Source organism: Toxotes jaculatrix, chromosome 1 (genome assembly GCF_017976425.1).
Source record: "Toxotes jaculatrix isolate fToxJac2 chromosome 1, fToxJac2.pri, whole genome shotgun sequence".
Lineage (NCBI taxonomy): Eukaryota > Metazoa > Chordata > Actinopteri > Toxotidae > Toxotes > Toxotes jaculatrix.
The window spans coordinates 20856836-20883609 of NC_054394.1; the positions used below are offsets into that span (position 1 = coordinate 20856836).

At 39.6% G+C, this 26774-nt stretch overlaps 2 protein-coding genes across 2 annotated transcripts; one reads left to right on the forward strand and one right to left on the reverse strand.

Moving 5' to 3' along the window:
* Positions 1–525: 525 nt before the first annotated feature.
* gas2b (growth arrest-specific 2b) lies at positions 526–15494 on the forward strand. The gene is made up of 8 exons (XM_041044756.1): positions 526–658; positions 4737–4984; positions 5892–6001; positions 6812–6953; positions 8533–8596; positions 9214–9778; positions 9889–9996; positions 14864–15494. The coding sequence occupies exons 2-8, from the start codon at positions 4762–4764 to the stop codon at positions 15068–15070; spliced, it is 1419 nt and encodes a 472-aa protein (XP_040900690.1). The 5' UTR covers positions 526–658; positions 4737–4761; the 3' UTR covers positions 15071–15494.
* A 4427-nt stretch (positions 15495–19921) lies between these two features.
* Positions 19922–25899, reverse strand: tmem276b (transmembrane protein 276b). Its single transcript, XM_041039354.1, has 4 exons — positions 25503–25899; positions 22420–22533; positions 20377–20514; positions 19922–20169 (listed from the first exon to the last, which is right to left on the reverse strand). Exons 1-4 carry the CDS (start codon positions 25897–25899, stop codon positions 19922–19924), a joined length of 897 nt encoding a protein of 298 aa, XP_040895288.1.
* Between the last annotated feature and the right edge of the window lie 875 nt (positions 25900–26774).

Sequence of the window (26774 nt, forward strand, 5' to 3'; positions counted from 1 at the left end):
AACAACATTAAACCGATTTATAACTTTGCAATCGGGCCATCGGCCGGTTCATCCTACATTCAGGGCTCTGTGTACTGATACACTCACATCTTTTAAATCAAAACCGATTTAACGATTCAAATCGGTTATTTTTTTACACCCCTAATACAATAAAAATATATGCTGTATTGTCAAATATCTTCTAAAGTACGCAAATTCAGTGTTCAACACTAATTTGATGCGCTGCTCGGACTTCTCACCGTGCTCCAATGGACCCTTTCATTGCTATCAATCAAACCCCTGCAATAAACTTTAATGGTTTTTATTAGAAACGGACTCATATTGCTTCAAATATGTCCAATAAAGTTTACTTTATTTCTTAGAGTTCTAAAAACTTGAGGAAACCGCAGTGATGACTTATTTTTCATTTTCACTTGTCTCCGGTAGATGTAAGTTGACACCACAAAACTTGCAGGGGTGTTCACAGGAGAGTTTGTTTTAAAAGCGACGGCCCCTGTTGCAGCGTGGTGTACATACATGGGTCGAACCTGAGGGCGATGAACATCTGGCTCTGAGTGATGCATGCATGTGTATGAGAGGACAAATACGGGCGAGAAGATCCGCAAAAGAAACTTTTATGAAACAAAGGAAATCTTGTGAAGAATCCCGTTGGCGTTTTGTAAGTATATTTTGCGCGATAAAAGCTACTGTGTAGTTTCGATTCCATACAAGTTTGTTGCTGATGTTGACAGTTCATAATGAAGGTGATGTTAAAAAAACAAACACTGTAATAACGAAAACAACGAAAACCTATATCTCACACATCAGTGGTGGAAGATGTACTCACTAAGTAAAGGAAGCAATAAAACTGTAAAAATACTGGACTACAAGTAAAAGCACTCACTGCATTCAAAAACGTACTTAAGTGGAAGTAAATAAAAATTAGAGGCAAAATGTATGAAAAGTATCAAAAGTAAATGTAGAAATTATGCAAAAATAACCACATTGTATTTATGAAGGGCTATTAATATAATATTTTACTGGATTATTACTGATTCAGCATGTGTGTCATTCATGTATAAGCAGCATTTTAATGTAATCAAGGCATATCTTTGACAACATATAATAATATATAATGTATATCTTATGAACTGATCAAGTTCACATTAAATCTTGATCTGCAAAGTGACAAGTTTGGGTAAAAAGTACAGTATTTTCCTCTTAAATGTAGTGGAGTAGAAGTGTTAGGTATCAAAAATGAGAAATAGTCAAGTACAAGGACATCAAACTTTTCACAAGTGCAGAACTTGTAAAGTTCCTTTCCACCACTATAGCTCATTAATATTGATTATTTCATTGTCTCAAAGTTTTTTTCATTACATTACTAATGTTTAAAAGTAGGTCAGTAACCATAAGTTAAGGTTTTTGTAATAATCAAACTGATCACCACAAAGTTATGTGCCTCATGTATTTTACACCAGTGTTTAGCACTCATTGGTGTGTGTCTTCACAATTTAACGTCACAACCATACAATTCAAAGAACTTTGAATGTTTTTTTCCTCTCTTCTTTCTTTTCTTTGCCACACAATGAACAGTCAGAGAAAAGTATGTGTTTGAAAGTGAGTTTTAAAATGAGTTGTCACATGAGTGCTCCATAGATGGATGCAGAAATGAATTCTCCAAAGTGTTCATGGTGTCTGATCTGTCATAGCCTTGGTACCAAAAGGCTGAGTCAGAATCCGCTGAATGAACTGACTGTTCTGAGGTGCTCATTGTTTATTTGATTTACCTCACACTAAAACAATCAATGGAAGTTTTCTTTTTTTCTCCTTTTTTTATAATCTTGGTGCCAAAATTGTATTTTATTGTGTTTCACTGGAGCTAGAGGACAGTAGGTCTCCACTGTTCAGTGTGCGTAAACAGCAGCGGGCAATAGACCTTTCCATCCTGTGTTGATATGAGGTTTATTTAGTCTGGAAGCAGCTGAAGGGAAGCCATAGGGTGAGAGCACCACTGTAGCTGAAACCTATACCCCAGCTATGCAGTTGTGCCCATTCAATACCTGTTATTCATTCACTAGTTTTACATTACCTCTTTTAAGCTGTTACAATCCCACAAATGACACCTGAGACAGCAGATCATTCACTCAAAGCTGATGGAGAGAGATACAGCTGCCAGCAGTGCTGTTGGACATCCACATGAAGTTATTCATCTTGATATTTTATGTATAGTTTTTTCAAACAGTTGACACAGAGTGGATGTTGAACAGACCTTGAAGACAAAAGCAGAATACACAAGCCTGCAGGTTGTAATAGAAGTAAACAAAATTTCTACTGAGATTTGTTTGCGGAAACAACACACTTTTTTTTTTTAATGAGGAGGTGATTCTTTAACAGACAGTTTTGCAACTTCACCTTTTTTGAAAAAGGGGAGAACTGAGCCTGTTATGTAGGGAAACAGAATTTTGTTAACTAGTTGTGAAGTTAGTTGTTTGCCAGACATAGGCTTTGGTTTCATTCTCAGGAGACACCAGTGTTAGAGCTGTGCTGAAGGCACCTAATCATCAATCACTCTGTCATCTCATATACATACAGTACATGTTCAGGTATTTAAGCCAATGCTTCAGCTCAGATCCCTCAATTTGCACACATTTTTCAGGTAGGCTGGCCATGTAATTTTAGCTGTTTCCCCCAAACAGGCGGTTACACTGAAGATGATCGCTTTTACTGTGAAAACAGTAACTGAAGGTTGTGAAATGCCACTGAAGCAAATACTACTTTGGAAACATTAAAGGTTGCGTAACATAAATGAGGTGAAATAGAAACTCTGATACATGCATGGGCTTGTGTGTGTCTGTTTGTGCACTAGAGTGTGTGTTTACATACATGGATGCTCAGGTCTGCAGGAATATAAAGACTGCTTGTGTCTGAGAGTTAGGCCAGTGGGTGACCTTTGCCTTCCCTTCCCAGCAGAGCCGTCTTGTAGCGGAGGTGTGAATATTGCACCTGGATGTTTTGTTAGAGACAGAGGCTCTCATGCCCTGCTGGTCAACCTGTAAACCAGCCTCAAACTTGGCAGGACGCCCCTTCGTATCCCTCGTGTCTGTCCCATGTCTGCATGATGTGTTTACAAAAGAGCCTTTTCACTACATCCAGTCAGAAGAATTCACTGACATACATATTGTATTTACACCTTTGCCCTGCTTCCTCTACAGCTGTGGTGCATGGATTTGTCTTCAGCTTTTTGCTGTGTAAGGCAACTTTACAACAACTACACTTGAACTTGTAATGATTATCTGCAACACTGAGCTGCAGGTACATTCATGCAAAAACACAGGTGTAACACAACCAAAACAAACACAACCATAAATGAGTTCAGAAAGCCAGCTGTGATGCTGCCTGTCAGGGTCCCAAACATCTGCCCTCCAGGTGAGCATTTACTTTACAATTTTACTAAAGATAAAGTGATAAGATTTTCTTTAGCTATGCTAGCAGCATGGCTCTGTCGATGGCAGTATTAATAATACTGAATGAAGCCACGTGGCTTCTGCAAAACAATGCATGGTAGTCCAGTAAAACCTGGCTCAACTTTTACTTCAACGCAGCTTCATCCAGCAAGTCACGCAGCCACGCAGGCTCGCCCTGATGGATTGTTTTCAACACAATTTCAACACAATTACCTTGTGATCATCACAACAATATATAAAACAGATCAAAGCCCAGTCGCATTGCACTGTAAACCTCTGTGTAGTGCTTTTGCATCTTTGCAACTCTTTCAGTTGTTACAAACGGAGTTGCACATTGTATTTCTTGTCTAACCAGTACCTCCATTACAACCCTTTGCACTGTTTTAACGCAGGACTGTTTTCAGTCTGATGCCCATTTAGTTTTGTTACTTCACAGTAAAACTTTAAAGTCAGTTTGGCATAAACCGAGCCTCAGCCTCTACTATACATTACTCAGCAGACCCAGTGACCCACTGCATGTGTTGTTGTCTTAATTCCAGCTGATTAGCAGCAAGTATTACTGGCAGCCAGACCCTGTCTCTGCATGGGGCTGAGCTTTATGATGAAGGCTGCTCTGGGAACAGGACAAATGAGCCATGCAGCAGAACCAGGAGACTGGCTCAGGGCTGTAGCTGTACATCTTATTAAGTCCGTCAGTTTAATCCCTTTGATTAATGATTGTGTGTATTGCGTGGCTGTGAGTATAAGGTCCATGCATGGTAGCCAGTGTATAAAATAAGTTTCAGCGTGCATTGTTGGTTTTGTTCATGTGCAGAATAGCTCTGTGTTTTCATTTCAAAGAACACCCACTAATTATCCTCAAATACCACTAGATTTTAATTATTTATTGTTTCAGATTTCTTTCAAGTTTTTTTCTTAAAACAAAACTGGCATGCCCATGCCCTTCGCCACATGTGCGTGCTCATACATTTCAACAGTTACTGGTCAATGTAATTATTCCTTTTGTCTGTATTGGCTGAGGAGAATTCAGTCCCTAATGCAATTTCAGTGGAAGAGAGGAAGAGACATGGGACAGAATCCATGGTCTTCTTTTTGCTCAAAAATGACTTTTTGTTCGGTTCTTGATTTGTAGTTAAATCTAAAGTCAAAATGCCTTGTGACAACAACGTGTAAAGTGTATTCTGTATTATATATGCAAATAGAAATAGCAAAATTGCTGAGCATAAGCATGAAAAACAGGTGGAGAGGCATGATATCTCCTCAAACATATCTGTTTTGTGGTCCACTAAGGCCAAAGACCAATTGGAGCTGAAGCATGGACAGTGACGTGGAAGCCATGAACACCAGCCTTGACAGTCCACTGAGCCCCAGACACCTGACTGGGTTGGGGATGAACTGCCTTCTAAGCCAAAAGTACAGACACTCAGGGCCAGGCCTTGCCAGTCCTCAGGAGTACAACCAATGGCTACCTTATCGTCATGATGCCAGCCTGCTACCCATGAAAGAAGACCTGGCCTTCTGGCTCAACACAATTATGGGTGAGACAATCATCCTGTAATTCAGAACCTATATCTGATGGTTGAAGTCTGTAAAACTGAAAACTGTGATCATTGCTTTTCTTTTCCAAAATACTCACAAGTGTTTGACCTTCATCACAAGAGAGAAAGTCAATTCAAAACTTCAGTGTGACATATATAGGTAATATTCATAACATTACCTCAGGCTGTTGTTTGTCACAGTCAACCATAAATGAACAAGACTCTCTGAGTTTGGAACTGGGGCTTTTATTTTGAAGAAAAAAGATGACAAAGCTGCAGTCATATTAAACACAGAGGCACATTAACCTACTTATTATCCCAAATCCTTGAAATACCTCTCCGTTAGGAGAACCGTGTCTGAGACTTCAGGGAAAGGGGTGTTTTCTCCCACTTTACTGCATTGTGAGGGAAAACATAAAGGATGTGCACATGCCACAACCTGTCGAAGGATGTCTGGAAAGTGACAAGACTCCAACATGATGAGTTTCTGACTGATGCAAAGACAACAAAAAAGGAAGAATTAAAAAAAAAAAAGCCAAAACAGCTTGTTGGCCTGTGAGTGTGATTGATTTGAAAGTCATTTTGATGTGTTAGGAGTAATACCTTAAAGTTCTTTCCTGATTGTTTGTTGTTGCTTGACACTTCAAAGCTTATTGTCAGGTGACGCATTCCTGTGGCTACATTTGGTATTTGGTAAATCTATAAATCAAACAGAGATTTAAGGAAAGCAGTGTGTTAATGCAGCCTTTTATGGGTGTTTTTTATTTTTTAGCTGGGTCGCAAACATTTTGTAATTTCTCCTTTGTTAGTTTCAGACTGATCGACTACTAAGTTCTTGGTATATCTTGAATAATAACTACATTTTACTGTATATAATTGAATGTAAATGTGTGTGCACCCTCCTCAGGTGTGGACCTCACAGGAGACAGTTTGATGGAGAGGCTGGATAATGGCGTTCTCCTCTGTCAGCTGGCACAGCTGCTCCAGGAGAAAATGATCCATGCCAACAATGGCAAGGTGCTGCAGCAACACACAGTCATGCACACGTTCACACACACAAACCTGAATACGGAGGAGAGGACTTGTGCAATCATGAGAACACAAAACCGCACATCGAAAGTCATTTTAATCCACCAAAAGCTGCGCCCTATGAATTCAAATTCATTTTATCATCATATTAAAGAAATTTGTGCTCACTTGTTTCAGAAGGGTTTTACTCTGTTGTACACTTTTATGCTGTGACAAAATATGGCTGACAAACTAATAATAGCTAATGAAGATTATCAGTTTTGTCTTAATAGATTAACCACGATTTAAGAAGACCCGTTTCAGACCAGTTGTCAAGAATCAGTGAACTGCAGGATAGAAACTTTGCTTAAAGAAAGTGTATCAAAGTCTGAGGATGCCACAGTTGAAACGCACAGAGCCTGCTGAGACACAGACTGCAAAACCAGATCAGATCTGAGGTTGGCAATGACAATATCTGATGGTGCATTCAGGCATTGTCGATGTCTGTTCATGGTTCCTGTTACTAATCCTCATCTTGCTACAGTAGGTTTTGTTTTGACAAGATCCTATTCCTGATTTGTCCTTAATACACACAGACACACACACCTACACACATTAAAAAAAAAACCAAAAAAAACTTGGCATAATGGAAGAACATGTCTCCGCTGTCTCCACCTCTGTCTCTGTCTTTATATTTAAACACTGCTGGAATAATGCAGATGACATGTGTATTGTTGTTCATTACACATGAACCAACATTAATTTACTAATGTGCAGAAATAACCTGTGTGTATATGTGTGTGCTGAAAACAATTACAGCCCTTTATAAGAAGAGTGATCCACTGGCGAGCTGATGCAACTTCTGGATCATTTTTCGCCCGAGACAACACAGCCAACTTCCTTTACTGGTGTCGAAAGACTGGCGTTGAAGAGGCTTACCTTTTTGAGTCAGAGGATTTGGGTGAGTTAAGACCGGAGATTGCTCTTAACGTTATGGAGTTAAGGAGCACTGACCTATTTTTTTCCTCCCCTTTTTGAGAGTAATTGCCTCAAGTGGATCATGCCTTTCAGCACTTGTAGTACCTTATTGATTAAATTAAAATCTTTAGACTTTGAGTTCAACCTTTCTGAGGTTTGTAGTGTGAGAACATCCTGTCCCTTATATTTCCTCTTTAATTTTTCCATTGCTCTTTGATCTCTCCAGTTCTGTTGTGTTTAGTGACAAATCTTGCCAGTGTCTTTTTTCCACCTCTGATTTTTCCACGTGAAAGACTCACATACTGCACTGTGCATCATTTGTGGCAAATAATACATTCATTTTTATTTGGTGGGAACCCCAGTTACATTTAAGATGTATAACTTCTGTACAGTTGTATTACTTTACAAACTACTTTATTTTAAACTGGTGATTATTAGTGATTTGCAATGTCTTTACTCCTAAGACAATCAAATTACTCACTGCCTTTTAAATTAGTATAAGCTTTTCTGTCTTCTTCTAAACTAGTCTGCTGTGAAAGAGAATGAGTATTTTTGAGCTGGAGAATTTTGTTTGGGTTTGTGATAAGCTGTATTGTTTTTGGACAATTTAATTTATACTTTGATGGAAGGCTGAATTTGTTGCAAAATGTCAATGTGATGACTAAATATTTCTGTGCTTTCAGACTCCCTGTTTCATTTCTCCCTAACACCTTCTGTACATATGATGCTCTGTGTGCCTAGAAAGAAAACCTGCAGTCAACGTGCTAACATGGTTCTGTATCTTCTCTATGCACTCCTTACCTGGGCATGTCTACGCAAGGCAGCAGATGCGTGAGAATGATAATGTGCAGGTTAATCCCCACAAACAATAAGTCGCCCCTTCAGGCAGGCTAACCTACTTCACTTGACTAATTGAGTGACAGGGAGAGTAAACTGACTGTACTTTGACAGGCTTCAGTTTACTGCCTCATCAACACAATGGTGCAGATGATATCCTTTTTCTTGCACCAGCCGCCATGTCATGGTGGGTGTCAAATACAGATGAATGAAAAATAAAATATCACTGATACTGACATTTGCTCTGCTGATCACATTTTGTGTCAGTCATGAATGCTGACTGCTGGAGATAGTGCACCACATAGGGTGGTTGTACATACTTTTATGTGCGCTCAACCAAACTATCACCATAACAAATGAACTAACCAGGACTTTGTCCAGATCAAACTGAGTGCACAAAGCCATTTTTTCATTGTACAGATAGTGGACTAGAGGCAGGAGAGGCTGACTTTCTGATGAAGCTTCCATGCCCTCATGCCCTCAGCTGCACATCCAGAGCCCACAGGAATTCCTGCTCAGGTTCAAAGATAGAGATGCACAATAGAGACAGAGTACCTCCTGAAATGTGCCCTGTCTGTTCAGACCACAGCTCCTGTTTTCTTTTGACACAGACAGACGTTTATCTCGGAAAACATCTTTCCTTTCAGATCAGTAACTTTTTTTTTTTTTTTTATTTCTGCCCCTCCACCTTCTTTCTTTGTACTTCGTGCATGTGCTGTGTGAAGTCCTCCACAAGCAACCTCGGGAGGTGTGCCTGTGCCTGATGGAGCTGGGACGTATTGCAGCCAGGTAAGTAGAAAATTAAAAAACAACAACTGCTCCACCCATGGCACAGCTCCTGAAAAAGCAAATCACAGTTGAATCACACTGAGTAGAAAACTGCTGTGCTGTTTTCTGTGGGTTGAAATTTTCACCCCACAACAATCATGATGCAACATGCTTAAAAATTTGTACCAGCAATAAAGCAGCAGTTTACTAGTTGCTTTATCCAGTATCTAGAGACATCCATTACTTTTAGGTACCATTTTAGGCATTAATCCCGGCCTATTATCTAACTATTTCTCTATTTTAACAGTTTATCTGTTACTTCTAGCTAACTGTGTCTGTTTATCTTCCTTTTAGCTGACTGTTTTAGCTTATCAGTTACCTTTAGGTATCATTTGCTCACTTGTTAGGTTTAAAACTCACTTGTACCCCTACACATGCTGTTCAGTTAGAACTGCAATCAAATAATGATAATTTTTTTCCAAATTAGTTCAGCTCCTCCACATCTTTACATGTCCCCCGGTAGCTGCAGAAATGTCCCCTGGTGTTCAAGTATCCCTTGGCTGGGGATCACTATTCTCTTTGTGTGTTACACTTTATGTGATTTTTGCTGATTTATTTTTGTTAAACCTTTCTCTCAGGTACGGAGTGGAGCCTCCGGGGCTGGTGAAGTTGGAGAGAGAGATAGAGAGGGAGGAGGCGGGTTGCTTATCTCCATCATCCCCTTTGCCCCTCGCCTTTTTTCCTCCTACATCATTGTATTCACCATCACAATCATCCCTGCCCCCAGCCCCCTCTCCTCCTCCTCCACCTGCACCCCTCACTCCAAGTGCAACCTGTCTGTCTGAACCCCTTGCTGCCTCCCTTGCCTCTGATCTTCCATCAGCCACAACAAACCCAGCACCTACTTGTTTATCCCCTCCTCAGTCCTCAGCCTCTAACCCTTGTACAACCACAGCCTCAACACAGACACCTTTGTTCTCTTCATCCTGCACCACTAACACATCTGCTTCAACTCCACTGTCAGCACCCACACCAGGCCAAACCCTGGTATCCGCTGCCAAAGTCTCCTCTACCACAGTAAACAACCACACTCCAACAGCTACACCTCCTATCACCTCCCCACCTGCAGCCCCGACTCCTCGATCCTCCAGCAAATCCACAAGCCGGAGAAGCACAGGCACCAACAACCTCTTGGATGATATTGTATGTATTTTATTTCCAGTGGAATTAACCTTATTTGAGCTTACAGAAGCTAAAAGCATACAGTGTGTGTTTGTACTTGATTTCCCCTTTCTCTGTCTGATCTGGTCCAGGTGAGGAACATTATTGAAAATCCCCCCTGCAGCTGTCCTACCAAGTTTCTCGTTGAGAAACAACCTAAAGGCTGCTACCGTGTTGGGGATAAAGTTCTGTACATACGGGTAAGTATGTTCTTGCTAACTCTGTCTCTGTTTATGTACTACTACTGTGCAACAGTAAATACATTTTGAGAGACAAAGTATGCACATACACAATTAGGAAATATTGTAGAAACTACTACTAAAACATGCTTAAACTCCACACCTGTGTGGTTAACACACTCAAAACTTTAGGGAGGTGTGCTTGGCTGCACAAGACACCTTAATGACTGTGGGAAGCAAACAAGTACAACAAAAACATAAACAACTATAAACCAAATGGCTTATTCAGTGAAGATGCGTCATAGATTCTGCAACACATAAGATGTGAGGGATGAAGGCCCCTCAGGTCATTAATCAACAGCTGAGTCAGCAACAAGTGCAACATGTCAGAGCGACAGATTTGCAATCATTTAGGATGGAGATGTCAGTGCCTTTCAACCTCCCTGAGTCGTGCTCCACCCGTATGTGTCTGTACAAAGGCTCGAGGAATGGCCTTCTGGGAGGCAGAGTTGCTTGGCAACCAATGGTCAGGATAAGACTGAGCTGACAATGATTTTATTCAGAACATAGACCTTCAGTGAAGAGTTCAAACCTGAAGGAAAAACAAACACATCTCTTTCAGAGTGATTTCACGAAAATATGACCATGGTGTGTGGTTCAAATGGCAGTCCACATGGGAGTCCAAGTCCATATATGTGGGGAGGGTATTGAATATAAGAAGAAGGTTTTACCTCATCCACCATCCATATACACAGAGAGAAAATATAACAGCTTCAGTGGTTTGCATATTAGAGTATGTCTAAGTAATTCATTATCCATAAATCCAGGAAACAGTAAATGCTGTAAATTAAAAGAAAAAAAAAAACACCAACAGGACAATTTAAGCTAAAATCACTCTGAAAACAGAACATGATCTCACACTGTATATCTTCTGCATTAAACACACTCACGGGTGTATCACAGCTCTGGTGGCTAACTGGTTACTAGTGAAAACCTATTTAATGCTTTGTTAATTGTATTGAAATCCCCATTGACGCAACAGCCTCTCTAAACTGGTAATCAATGCTGTCGGCGTCAGTTTGCTTCCAGCAGAGTTACATCTACATTGTGACTCGCTGACAGACAACATATTTTTACTGCCCATTTAGAAAAGAACGCTCCCCTTCAAGTCACAGAACACCTGTTTTTCCACAGCAGACCTGACAGTAACACGGGAGAACGTGTTTGAACACAACATCAAAGAAAACTGAGGCCATAAAGATGTGATAACCAAAGCATGTTATTAGCTGAGGGTTAGGTCCAGCAGAACACATTTATGCAAAGCAAAATCACATATAGAGGACAGAGAAATCACCTTTTTAGTTATGTTATATTTCAGTGCTTTGAAGAATTAGTTTTACTACCTTAACTGTTGATCTTTTGTGCTCACCTTCTCCATGCAGCCCTTGCAAATGCAGTGTTTTACCAAAACTCTGTGTCCATCTGCCACTTTCCAGCTATAATTATGAGTTTGTAGACTCTGTGTGCACTGCTCCCTTCCCTTTTCTCCTCCCCACTGACAAGCAAACGCACCTCAGCTGTGTGAATAGAGTGCTGCAGCCCATCAGCCCTGACTCCATCCATTACCTTGATGCTCACAGCTGCCTACATGTGTGCAGAGAAACACGCCATAAACCTCAATTACCATATACCATGATAACCCTTGTGCTGCTCCTAGGAGAGCGTGCCATTCAATGTATACAGACCTTTTTAAAGAGCAGATACTATTGATTACCGAGGCAAAGTCATTAGCGAGGGGTTTAATCAGACAGCTTGTTAATGAGCGGCTGAGCATGACCGCCCCTCCTCACATGTAAACTTTCAACCCCCCTCTCCCCCCTCCTTATTCCCTATGGAGACTATTCAATCACGCTGGCCCTGGAGTGTTCTACCATTCTTTGGTGTTAAAAAAGAGGAAGGCTTTTCTTTATTCTCTGCACCCAATTAGGCTCCTTCAGCTTTGTAGCGGGGACACTGTCTGACTGTGTCAATGGAAGGAAAAAGCATTCAAACACTTCACAATATCATGCCGAATCAGTTCTTTGCTTATCATGCTTATCTATATAAAAGATAAACCTAAAATGAAAACATCTTGTTCTGAAGACTAATTATAGATGAGCAAAATCATCAAAATGAGGATAGAAAATGGTAGAAAAACCCTTTGTTATCTTCCTTTCTCAAGAGTCCTTGAGCAAGACATTGACTCCATAGAAGCAGCAAGGTCTTTGTTCTGTAGGTGACCCTGACCTCTGGCCTTACTGTGCAGGAGGAAAGTGAAAAAATGATTGCCAACAGGATACCACAAATATGATTATTCCGAACATTTATAAACCTCGTGAATAAACAAATGAAAGAGGCTATGTGTATGTTAGCAACTCTGTACTTACCCACAGCATTGCTTTGAGCTAAATGCTAACATGAGCTTGCTAACATGCTCACAAGGACAATGTTAAAATGCAGCTGTTTAGCAGGTAAAAATTTACCATGTTCACCATCTAAATACAAACTTGTGCTAATTACCACTAAAGCTAAAGAATAGCCGAGGCAGATGAGAATATCATTACTTTTGCTGCTATTTAGTTGTAAACTAAAATATTCATCAACGTTATTACAGTTCATTATGAGGGAAACATGAACATCTGTGCAAATGTCAGCGCAAAACTCTTTAGGGTACATTGTCATGTGGCCCTGGACATTGGCAATCGTTGTTGGAATTTCACTCAAAGCCAAAAATGTAAACCTGATGGTGGCACCAAAAGGAAAAGTCACATTCAGAAACTGCAAAGGCTTGTCTACATTCTGATGAACGTGCTGTCACAGGGGCTTTCAGACAGTGTGGTGTGCAACAAAGCCCACATATACAGTATATATGACCTTTATCTACTCCGGCAGTCTCTCAGAGATCAAGGTCTTTTTTGCAACAAAGACCTGAGTACAGCAGGAAAAACAGAAAAAATGACAAGACACAAGTATACTACACTCTCTAATGCTCCTCATTTTGTCTCTTTTCTGACTGTACTCAAAAATGGCATCAAAAGCAGTGGATGTGGCTAAAGCCTGCCTCCTACTGGCAAGAAATGATTCCACTTTCCTGCCTACACTCATGCATCTTTCAGCAGGAAAGGAGAGAGGGAATCAATGGAGCTGCCAGGGAGGACACAGGGGAATCCAGACGGTAGTTTATGGGCTGCAGACGTAGCACACTCTGTACAGAGACCTGAAGGGGGAGGGGGGCAGTTGTAGAGACAGAAATAAAGGAGTCTGCCTGACAAAGAGAGCTTGTGTAGAATATTGCAGCACAGAAAGATGCTGACTGTATTTTTTTCACTAAATCATCAGTTTGGTGTAATGTGTGATAACATATGTTCCTGCTCTAAATGTGTTCTAATGCATATTATACAGTAGAATTCAGCCATAGAAGTAATAGAAAAAAACATAAATTAAAAGACATACACCAGAGACCTAAGAACAAGAAACATCATCCACATCATCCAAATATCATCCGCTAGCATACAAGAAACAACACTTAAAGCCAGATAACCAACCAGTGACTCATACCAACCAGATAACCAACCAGCGACTTGGCCAGATAACCAACCAGTGACTCATAAAAATGATTTTATCTAAAATCATTAGATAAAAGCTTTAAAATCTCCAGTTTTATTTGCTCGATTAAGCAACTTACTTTAAACATGGCAGATATAACAACACTGGGGAATACTGGCTTGTATAAAAACAGAATTTTTTTTTTAAAGTCACATCCAGCTATAACCAGTAATTAATGCTGGATTACATTTACATAACACCAGAACCTATTTCTTTGGGAAATAAACCTTAGATGATGACTGAATTTTTGAGAATGCAGACCAGTCAGAATGATATTCCCTCCACGTCTGACAGGAAAGTGGTTTATTCAGGATGTCAGACTTGACCCCTGTCAACCTCAACATTTTAATCTGCAGGATGACAGCTGAGACGGACCGCGTCTGGAGCTTCCTCTAAAGCTGCCTGTGTCGCCTGCGTGTGTCTGTGCTTGTACCATTGATTTTTCTTCCTATGCACATGACACGCGCCTCCCCTCATAAGAAGAGTAGATCTGCTTGTATTATCACATTCTTAATGGCTCCATAATGAAGGGTTTATTGCTGATAAGGCAAGAGGGGGTGGGCCGGTGCTGACAGGACAACGGATGGCTTTGAGAGACCTCCTGGGAATGTTAATGTCTACTGGGAGTTGAGGGACTGTGCTGAACTCATCTCAATCTCAATTTCTTCTTTCATTTTTTTTTTTTTTCCCTGGGCTTTATATTGTGGCTGTAGTTGCCATGGCAGCAGTTGGTTTTCAGCTGTAAAGACGGCTGTCTGTGAAGGATGTGTTGATTCAGATACAACTGACCTCTCTGCAACTACTGTTAAAATATAGACTGGGTGTACAGTAGTCATTTCATTTAAAATAGTGCTTATTAGATGGTTTGTTTTGCAGATCTGTGTGGGTGTGCCTTTGTGCGTCACCGCATGTGTGTGTTTGCATGTTCATATGTGGGTTAGTCTTGTGTGTGTGCTCAGCTGGTGCCATGAGGTGTTATTTCATTTGGTTTAATGAGATTTTGACAAAGCTATCTGGGATATCATTTGCCTTTCATAGCCACAGCTACACAGGGAGGAGAAGCTTGTAAATATTAGACTGGTGTGTCTGTAGAGAGGGGGAGTCTCTCTTCACCACTGTTTTTTCATGTAATTGTGTATTCATGAATTTACCGGCAATAACCCATCTAGAAAATATATGCACACTTTATTTTATTTCCTCGCAATCCCCGTCTTGACTATGCTGTCTTGTGTTACCTTTTCAGATGCTAAATGAGCGTCATGTGATGGTGCGTGTAGGCGGAGGCTGGGAGACCTTTATAAGTTACCTGCAGAAACATGACCCTTGCAGGGGAGGCCCAGAAGCCAGATCTGAGGTCAAGTTCTGTAGGTACAAAGCAAAGCCACCCAGTTTGAACATCTCACCTGACAGCTACATGGTGGTCGGCGCCCATTACCGTGGCAAGAAGTAGACTCTCAAACTGAAATCGTTTGAGTGAATGAATCGTTTAATAGAAATGAAAATAATCATTAGTTGCAGCCCTAGTTGTTAAGTGCTGTATATATCATGTCTTTCATATATATCATCCTCATCATATTCTTTCACAGATTTGGTGTGAGTTAAGTTTTGAATTTTGTACTGTGACTTGTTTTATTGTAGTGTAGTTAGTACACACACATTGATGTGTTTATGTACCATGCTACTGTAGTTTTTAATTTGTGTCTTTGAGCGTTTGCATTTTGGATGCCTTAGTTGCAGCAGCAGTTTTAGTAGAGTAGTGGTCTTAAAGATTGGTGTATAGGGACTTTTAGTTTAATGGTATTGTTTTTCTGTATTTTACTGGATAAAATGTGTTTTGATTTCTGTTTAAAATAAACTTATTTTTTAAAAAAGTATATGTTTGAATGCTATTTTAAAGATAAAAATATCTTGAGCAGCCTACTGTAAATTATAGCTTATAATAATATGTATGATAACTTGTCATTCATACAATATCTTGTAATATGTGATGGATATATTACATATGTTTTGTGATCAATTTTATATTCTTGTTTCCTATGTACTTGTACATTATGGGCCTGTAGCAGTGAGCTGATCATGTCAGCCTTAAAAAGGCAAAGGCACAAAACATCAAGTCCCCCCTCTAGATGGCACCATGTCCTCAGTGACAAAAGGCCAGGCCTCGCCTTTATGCTCGTTTGAAGGACAGTGGTGTTATGATCATGTCTTACCTCTCCAGGACATTTATTTCACATCAGGCCTGGACTCTTTTTTTTTCAGTTTTAACTCCGTAAACTACCTCAACCCCACAGATACAACGGTACAAAACACACTGCTGCCCCATCAGCCAGATAAAGAGAGTCACATATTACATTTTTTAAAGAAAATAATGAAATATTAGTGGGGAAGATTCCAACATAAATGTGAAACTTTGGAGAGCAGAATTGGGGCACAAATGCAAACACTGAAAGTAACGACACATTAGTAATTACAGATTTTATTTCAGTAAAATAAATTAATTAAAAATGGACACAAGTTTTTCATATATTGAAAGAAACTAGCTGTAATGAGCTCATGCAAGACTGTAATGTCTTTTTAGTCCCCACGTAACATCTGCAGTGGATTGAACCAGTAGAAATGACTTGTAGAAAATAATAGCTGTGCTACTGAAATAAGTGCCACATTAAATGGTGGCGTTTTTCACAGGGCATCTCTCATTGCACAGAGTACATTTCTAAGTTCCTCATGAAACACAGGAAGTTGCCACTTGAGAGGGATTTTACAACAATTTCAAACGCATTTTTACACTGTGCTGACCTCATTCGTTCTCTTAAGTACATTATTTTTTATGTTTTGTAAATCTTGCTACTGTGTGCTGCTGTTCTTCTGCACTGAAGCGCAACCCAATCAATGACAAAGTCTTCGTTTTAAAATACAGACATTGTTATGTGCTTGTGTACTTCAAATTAACTTCTCGAGATATGGGGGCGTAAATATGTGCTTTCAAATTTTTGCTTTTTGTAATACTTTTTGACCAAGTCCTGCACACGTGCAGTGGTGGCACATCAGTACTGGAAAAGTCAGATTTTCCCACCTATAATACACACACAGACACACACACACACACAAAAAACTTAAGATTTGTGTGCAGTTGTGCTTCAGTCCTAACGACACATTATACTCGCATCACGTACTTACACATTACAGTTTACTGCTGACAGTAATACTTAAATTACTGTGTATCAGTTTGGGTGTGAACTTAAAACTTCATAAAACCAAAACATCAAACAGCATTGCATTCTGCGAGTTGTAGGATGTCAGAAAATATGCTGACTCAGTTGTCAATGTAATGGCCATAAATATAAATAATTTTACATTTATGGCATGGCCTTGTTTCTGGCATAAACATTTTCACAATAAGAGCCTGGACCGACCGACCCTAAACACACAGCATGGTGTAAACCTAAACTCTCTGTAAAAAACACAACATGGTGCTTATTACATGCTCTGATCAACTTTGCCCCCACATGTGACCTTGCAAACATATAATGTATAACTCCACCTGCTCAGACTTCAGGTTCACTGACTTTTATGAGACCCAGCAAAGTGCAAAAATTCAACAAGACACTGAAGATACAGTTTTCAATCATGCCTCAGTAAATTTCCTTGACCTCAGGAAAGTGGTAGCCTCATGAGGAGGTTAATGGTGATGGTGAAAGGACCGAACATCACATACAGTGTTGTCAACAAACATTATAACACCTTTTTTTCCCCTAAGAGCATTAATTGAAATAGCTGCTCGAGTATCTCAAGACTCATCTCCAGCAATCAACATTTAAGGGGGAGGGAGAAAAATCATATTTGCTTAACAGAAATCTGGCTACAGTGAGTTATTATCATTCTAAAGTGTCACCAGGAGAATTGTTTTTCCATTTCCATTTAACAATCTTAAGTCTTACCTGCTAAACTGTGTTTTCAAAACTTTTTATGTGGTCCCACACTACATACTATGTACAGTTTTGTAAGTAGGTGCACACACACACTATTAAAGATGTGTACCACACTTTAGTCAGACCGTCAATATGAAATGGCTTCTCCAATTTCAATCAAAAATGTTTTTCTTCGAAATGTAGTACTTTCTTTATATTCATTATTTTGTTTTCAAAAATGCAACTGTTCTAGATCTAAATTTCAAGAAAGCATCTGTTTTTGTTGGACAGTAATGCCAATTATGCTGATGTGAACACGCCACAGTTAAAACACAAAATGTTCAGCGTGTATTTGGATTACAGCTTTTAGCGTATCTCTCTGCAGTCAAGAGCCTTTCTAAATCAGTATTTGTGCTTCTTTTGACACCAGATTTGGATTTTTAATCCAACAGTTGAATTCCAATAGTAAGATAAAAATTCTGCCTAACACATAGTGTACTACTTTGTAAGTTAGTACACAATAAATACGTATTTTACTGATATAAGGTGTGTTCCACAGATCAATCAAACTGGAATGGATTTATTACTTTATTTTGACCTTTAAATTTGAGTTTTGGTTTTGTTGTCAAAGCCTATGTTATGCCTTGTATTGTGGGACTGAGTTTTATATGTGCTTTTTTAACACATTCTCAATCAAACTATTGAATCATAACAGTGCAGAAGACTGAAATTTTTTTTTGCTGTTAGTAGCATATGTTGATTCAGCCTAGTGGCACGTTATTGTGTCCTGAAATTGTAATTTGTTTGGTTGTCATGATACATACGCTTGTAAACTTTATTATTTGCTGATTGCAGATGAATATTATGAAACATGCCTTCACAGGCTTTACTGATTGTGCTATCTAACCCACATGTAAACAAAACCAAACATTTGTTATCAACATTTGTCATTAAGTTAATTATGCTCCACTTATTTCATTGTTTCAGTCATTACTGGCCAGGATTTTAATTAGAAATTATGGAATGATTACACTTTGGCTTCTACCGCTGTGTGATGCTATTATGTTACTGTATTCAGAGTAGATGACTTCTGGGAATACAGCTTGTGCTTTTGGTTTCAAGTGGGAAACTGAAATTGCACTTTTATTTTTCTTCTAAAGTTGCTTAACTTGCTTGTATTCTGAGTGTTACACAAAACGGCTGACCAATATTAAGGGTAAACAATGGAGTAATCAAATGCTTCCTGCACAGTTTAGTTTCTTGTTTTGCTCTTGGCAGGCTATGATTCGGCTGTCAGCAAACAACTGGTTCTATCAGAGCGGTAACAGCACAGCAGCTTTAAGTCACATCTCAGCAGTTACTGTAACTTAATGCTTTCCTCTACTTCTCACTTTTTCATTTGGTACCACCAAATACCTTCATGTGGCTGAATACATAATGGATTTATTCTCCTAGCACAATCCTGTCACTCTTCATCCTCTCCATACTTTCAGCCATCATCACCTCTAAACAAACAGAAAACAAACATTCTTATTCAAAATCTACTTTACACAAACAATGATCTGGATCTACATAGAGATGCATTTGTACATAGAGAATCTTTAAAGAAGCATCAAACAATTTGCTTTTCAATGCAAGTTTACTTCTGTGTATTTTATCGTACTGACCACGCTGCTAGATCCGTTTTGTGCTCTGCAGAAGATGCAGACGTTCTTTCTACCCCCGGGGCTCATGTTTGATATCTGTAAGTGTGCTACACTAAAGATAAGCAATGGGCAGTCAACGCCTGATTTTTTTTTTTTTTCTTACAAACAATAACACAGCACACATCACTCGACTGAAAGAGGAATGCTGACAGGATGCCTGATTTGTATGTTTGTTCGTTTAGGAGGATTTCTCTCATGATTCATCCAGAGTAATTGAGCATGTGTGGAAAAACTGGTGTGTGTGTGTGTGCGTGCATGTGTGTGTGTGTGCATATGTGGGAGTGTATGTGGCTTTATGTATTTAAGAGAGCACCATTTTAAGACAAATTCTCTTTAGAGAAAACAGTCACCTTTAGATCATCGTACAGTCAGCATGTCAAAAATCTGAACCAAAAAAATGTTTTATTTGTGCTGTGAGAGCCATGCCTCAGTCATATGTTACGTAGGTGTTACCCTTGCTGTTCCTGGAGGTCCCTCTGGGATTTTCGAGATTAGGTGTGTGAAGTTTGTCATTACTTTGATCCTTCTGTCACAACTCAGGCACACTGAAAACACTGAAGGGGGATGGCGATGTCAAGGGTGGTGTGAGATGGTGATCAGACAAAAACTGTTTCAGAGTTGCACATCAAGGTTGGAAGGGTGTGGCTTGTGCGTTCGGTGGGTCAGTCGCTTCACGTCTCGGGCCTGTCACACGGTTCCATTCTCCTGCCTCGGCTTGTGGGTCGTTGTGCGAGCAGGCGTGCTCAGGGATGGGGCCAAAGTGCAGAGGAAGCCAGCCAGCAATGTGAGACCGAGGCCCCCCCAGGCACAAAACATGGACCAGCCATAGCCATGGCTAATGTCCTCAGGGAGGCCGTACATGTAGCGGGGGTAGCGGGATAACTCAAAGTTGATTCCTGCCACACATGTGCACAAAGAGATGATGCAGCATGTTCCTGTGTGAGCAGAAGAAACAAGACAAGTACATGTAGAGTGCATCTCACTGCAGGACAGGAATCATGTTACTGCACAACATTGATCTGCTCTCTCATGGTAACCCATACATGCTCTCAGCTGTCACCAAATAAATACAGAAATTGAATAAAATTGGATTTTGTCTGCGTGTCTGTATGTGGTTGGAAGCATATGTGCTCTCACAGTACCTCCCATGAGAAAGAGTAGCCCAGCTACATATTGCATGAGGTCATGCTGCTGGCAGCATCCCAGCACTCCAATGATCCAGCCAAAAAGAATGATGGACACGGCCATGCCCACAAAGCCAGCCGTCATTCTTCTTAGATCTGCAAGCAGAGATGAAACCATCACCAAGTGAAATGTAACTTACAGGTCCTGAACAATGAAACTGGAGATTACTGTGAAAGGCTGAGCTAATGGATAAATGTAGAAGTCCCAGTTTAATCCAAAAAAAACTGAATAAATAAAAATTTGAATTTATTTAAACTGTCATTCAATATAAGAAATTTTGCAGTGCGTTCAAACTACAGTGCAGATGTATGAGCATCAAGTATCCCGCTATCACTGTTTACCAAACTAAAATGTTTTTTGACTAGGTAAGTTGAATATGAATCGATTATTACTTCAACTGTATAAAAGATGTGATGTAACAACCCAGCTGCTTTAGGAGACACTAGTATTATGCTTATTAGCTTGTGTCAAAGAATTGAGTGAAAGCTAATAAGGGAAACACATAATTTCATGCATGTCATTTTTTAATGATTTCCCAGGAAGTTTTACAGAATGAACTACGTAATTTAGCATTAATTATGGCAAAAACAGGAATGTCTTTGGAAGAAAATCTCTAATTGAACCCAAGCAAATATTCATTTTCAGTAAATATTAATTATTCAGGCCTCACTGGAAACTAAATTTTTTATTTAAATTGAACTGTATGTAGACAAATTCCACATTTTTGCACTTATTAAAAGAGGGGGATGTGTACGAATTATTTAGTGCCAAATTGCCTAGTAATAGAAATATATTAGGAAATAATTCTTAAATTAAGAACCGATAAAATAAAGCTTCACTTCCAATAAGCTACAGTACAGTAGTACTAGGAACAATAAAGATATCTAGAGTATATAGTATTAATATAGATGAATATGACAAAGAATAGGAATAATATTGGAGATATTGTTTTAGTATAGTGTGTTTAAAGCAGAATATATCATAGCAGAGTCACAACACTGAATTCAAAACTGAAGCAAAACACGGACACATCTGCACAGAACATAAAATAATACACCTAGAGGCAATAAGATAAAAGTACCCTTACATCACACTGAAAATCACAACTGATGCAATCTAAGGCCAAACAACTCTCTTACTCTATCTCTTTGAGGATATCAAGCAAGAACTACAAGCCTATCCAATTGTTTTAAGGAGAGATTTAAAAGAATACACTGATCTGTCTGACCAAAATGTTCTCAGATAAGCCATTCTAAAGCCAACAGCTCCCTAATAGTGATGACCTGATAACCTCTGGTCATGGGTCTAGCCATGGAAGAAAGGGGCTTAATTACATAAGTGATATATTCAGGGGTGAAAGGCAGCTGTGCCTTAAAAGTGATAAGTTAAATCTTTCAAACAATTCAGAAATTAACAGGTGTAAAGAGGCTGGCATTATGGTAATAAGCACTGTTCACTCACAATAAGCTCACTGACAATTTTATAGAGGATTGAAGGGAATGATGACAGCACAGGGAAATAATAGCATGAATTTATTTAAATAGTTCGGCTAGAAAGTTTTTTTTCCAAAATATCTCAGAATGCCTGTGGTAGAGCTATGTTTGTGAATAATGTGATCTATGAGAAACATGAAAATAAGAAAACAAAATAGCATAGGATCCAAAGTCGTGCCTTGAGGCACACCAAATTCCACATATACTTAGAAAAATGAGTCAACTAAACTCCTAAATGCAAAAGAAGATTGTGTAGAGCATATAATTTTTAAGTAGAGACTTCAAATGAAACATTGACTGTTAGCAGACGGTAGATCATAGATTTTCTCTACCTTTCCAGTTTTTTTTTCTCTTTTTGTTGATTAGATAGTCTGTTAATTGGAAGCATAAGCAGTAGAAGCAGAAAACAGAAAAATAAATGTGTATAAACTGAAGATGCAAAGAACAGATAACAGGTAACTAAACCAGTCCAACCAACTCCATGAAGACAAACGCTTTCAGACTTACGGAGTGCATGCCACTCATCCTGTCGTATGGTCTTTGTGATGTTGACGGGTAAATTTCGTGGTAGGATGGACGAAGAGTAGTGATATTTGACTGGGGTACATCTTTGAATTATACCTGGCAAAGAAAAATGATGAAAACAATTTTAGCTGGGGCACAAACATCCTTAATACAAGTAGAGAGAGGTAAAAAGAAAATTAAGTAAAAATGTCATTCCGAACTTTTTCCCCGCATGTGGGATTATGAGATAACATACACATGGAAGAAAAGCTTCATATTTATTTTACACCCTCACTGAGTTTTAATAAACTGAGTTGGCCTTATTAACCTCATGATCCCAACCACTCCTACATTGTTATTAAGGGGGGATTAAGAAACAATATGGAATATGGATTATTCCACCAAAGGCCACATACAGAAACTTTATTGTTCTCATTTAAAGTGAATATCTTCATATCTGCTTGATCTGTATTCAGAATTAGCCACATTCATATTTAAATGGTTTATCGAGCACAACAAGTATGGAACCTATGCAATCCTCGCTCCATATGAAAAGAAATAGAAATAGTTTTTTATTTTTTATTTTATTTTAAAATGGTGGCTACCTGGCTTTTAAACCCCAGCTCTTAGAAAAGCTAGTTACTTACAAATTACTTTCATATAACACAAAGAATTCATTTTGGATTTTTCATTTGTAAAGATGGAACCAGCAAATGTTTGAAATTTATGCCTCAGAGAAGCTGGAAATAGTTAACTGATTATCAAAATAGTTAACAGTTAAATGTCCTTTCAGTTTCCTAATTGATCAATCAACTGATCATCGCAGCTCTACACACGTGCTCCAAAACACATCAGCTATAAATAAACAATAATCAACACTGCTATATGCTATAGCTGTCCAAAATAGCAGAATGTGTTTAACACAGAACGTGCTATTTTCCTGACATCCCCGCTGTCACAGCGCTGTGATCACTGAAACTGTAATCATCATTAGACAAACACCAGTCACCTTTACGCCTGTGCACCATCAAGGTGCATAATTTGCAGTACTTGATAAAATGATTTCCAACAAATCATGGTCCCTAATGAGACGCATTCACTTGTTAAACATTTAGCTTTTATCTTTCATTCTGTCTGATTCTGAACACAGTTTTGTAAATTGCATCACTTGAGAGCTGTGTATTTGTTGTTTGCCTCTAAGCACACCGACAGAGTTTAAAAAGGAACCTTAAAAACATCTGACTGGCTGCGCTGTTGACGTCTGATCTCACAATGTGTTTAAACTTGGTTTCAAACTGGCGAGCATACTCACAGTTGGGCTGCCTGAGTAGCTGGTATAGCTCTGAAAACAAGCTTTGTCAGAGCTATTATGATGTTAAATTATTTGTGTGATTGAAATGGCATTTCACTTTGACATGTGCACCCATTTATGTAATGTTACTTGAGCAAATTCATATTCCATGTAGTTTTTCAGGTTTATTGGAGCTGCTATTGGTCTGTTTTAAATGTAGTTATTAGTCCATAAATGATGCTGGCTAAAGAAATAAAAATGAATACAAAAAGAACCAAATATGATTTTAAGAATCAGGCAAAAGGAAGTAGATCCATCCATCCAGAATGGGGGGGGTGGAAAGCCAGGGGGCTAACACTGGGCGAGAGGCGGGGTACACAAGTCAAGTTCAGGGGACTAAGTAGATTACATACATCATTTAATTCTGGGGCAACTGCAATTAATAGAACTGTAAATGGATTTCATTAAACTTTCAGCCAAGGCTAATTTTAATCTGCACCTCCATTCTGCTGTATGTTGAATGACCCAGAGGGCCAGGGACACTTTTAGCACACAGCTAAATACAATGTAGTTGTGTGACCACAATCAAAGTTGAGCAGTACAAGGTATGGACATAATATCATGCATGTACAATTCATATGTGTATAGTAGAATGCAACTAATATTAGGATTCTTTTGCTGACACAACATGTAAAAGACAGATCTATGTCTGAGACTGTAAACAATCCAGTACAACCTCATAATGACCACAGGACTGAATCATAATGGTAGTATGCAATGGATTAATGTGCTCATGTCATTAAGTCTACACCTGGAGAACTGAGATGTAGACTCAACTAAACAAAAACATAACTGTATATTACATGTATGTAATTATATTTCATACATGTCAACTGTGCACTGTTGTCACAATGTAATTTTTGAAAGGCAGACTTGAAAGAGTTATACTGTAAATGGTTTTTATTCCAGAGCCTTAGATCTTAGTGTTATTCATTTAGCAGATTTGCAGATTTCAGTGGTTAAACTTAACACACAGGGACATTACTCATCATGTCTAGGTAGATAAAAGTGATGCGGGTTCAGGAATAGGTGGATTCTGAAACAACATGGTGATGATTAGAAGAGAAGACAATGTGTTAGTCGTGTGCCATTGGGACTGTTGTTAGGTACATTGATGTTTGAACGATGTCTTATCTGTGTCCACTCTGACAGATGTAATCACACCAACAATTTGTGACACCCCTGTTTTCTACAGAGTGAGATTCCCCTCTTTACGTATCTGCTCAGTTTTAGGACCATGTTGTGGATCAGGTATAGCAGGTTTGGTGAGGCCTGAGATTTGGCTTGTTATTGTTGTTGTTCTGGGCTGTACGTCGTGTTTTCTCTGCTCTTATTAATGGTTCAGCTGCTTTTGCACTACAAAAGCAGCCCCTGTGTGACATAAACCTTCACAAGATGATGTTTAGTCTCCTACAGATGCAAAACGGGTTCAGAGAACAGAAGGAGAAAACGAGACCGGCCATTATCTCAGACAGGGACTCAGCAAGACGAGGTTCACTCAGCACCATGGACAGCGAAATTCACAAAAAAAGATACACAAGGTTAAAAGAAAAATAAAAGGCATCCTCATCTATTTTCATAAGCTTAAATTTTAAAAACACACACATTCATGTGAGGGGAGAGTCTGGGCCTCTGGATGATCCTGTGTTTGTGTCAGGCTCGGTGTGAGCTCATCGCCGAGCATCACGGCCTGGTGCACACAAGTAAAGCCAGGCTTCTGACTGCTCGTGTTTACCTTTGTAAATAAGGTCCTCGGTCTCCAGGTCGAAGCCTTCCCGGTGACACTTCCTCCAAAGCCCGGAGATGGTGGAGTTAAACTGCCGGCTGCAATGAGACTCCATGGCAGACGCTGCGGCCAGAAAGTGCCGCTTCCCCCTGATGAGAGCACCAGCATCTGGGCCGTTACCTTTCCTCTCCAGGCTCTTTGGAGGCATCTGGAGGGGGAGGTTGTGGTTTGAAATGTAGATGTACCCTGGGTCGTTTCGCTTGTTGGCATAGTTTTTACATCTCTCTCGATGCCTCCTCGCGTCGGTCTCGTACCAATAATCGGTGCAAATCGCCATGGCGAGCAGCCCCAGCGCACAGAACGCCAAGAAGAGCCCTGTGCTGGTTAATATTTTCATAGCGGCCATCTTCCCCCACTCGATGGAGAGCCCAAAACAGTCGCAAGAAGGTTCCTCCGTGGCCGTGGTGGTGGTCGTGAAATAAATCACGACGGCACTCACAGCCTCACGCAGTCCTGCACTAGGAGCATGATGGTGCAAGGCCAGTGTTGTCTGGACTGGATGCTGCGGTCTATTGTTGTGGTGCCCGGTGGATGCAATGTTGTTCCCACCATCTGTTATGGTACAGGAGGAGAGGGGATGGATGGCGACCAACGCTGTGAGGAGGGAGGCAGGGGCAGTGATGTAGTTGCGCTCTCTCTCCTCCAGGTTGTTGCGGGATGGGGAGCAGACGGGAATGTGCTCTGTTAAGGGGGAGTGGTCATTTGTGATGCTCGAATGGTCACTTTTTAGGTTTGGTAAACATGTAACACACAGGTGCAGTGGAGGGGGAATTGAATCATATGCGATAAATCAACAATCATTTCTTTTCCTACCCCAGAAACAGTGGCTGCTACAAATTATGAGTTGCACTGTTAGTGGTGATCTCATTCCACTGCTCTTATTTTGTGATTCTGCCAACTAAACCTAATAGCTACGAGATGAGTGCCAGCTAAACGTGTATTCTAAATGTCAGTCTTTACATATGTTTGAATATAGAATGTAATCTTGATAAATAACACATTACTCATGTGTCATGGAAGTTTAAACCCCTTCTAAGTGAGGACGAGCATATACATTTACATAAGCATGTTAACCTCTGTAGTTCTCACCACTGCAATTTATTAATTAAATATTAATTTATACAGGGTTGTTTAATTAGAGCAGTTCTCTCTCTTTTGCACAGCCACCTGAGCAAAAAAACACACAAAAAAACTATAGCTAAAGGATGAGAACGTTAAGGA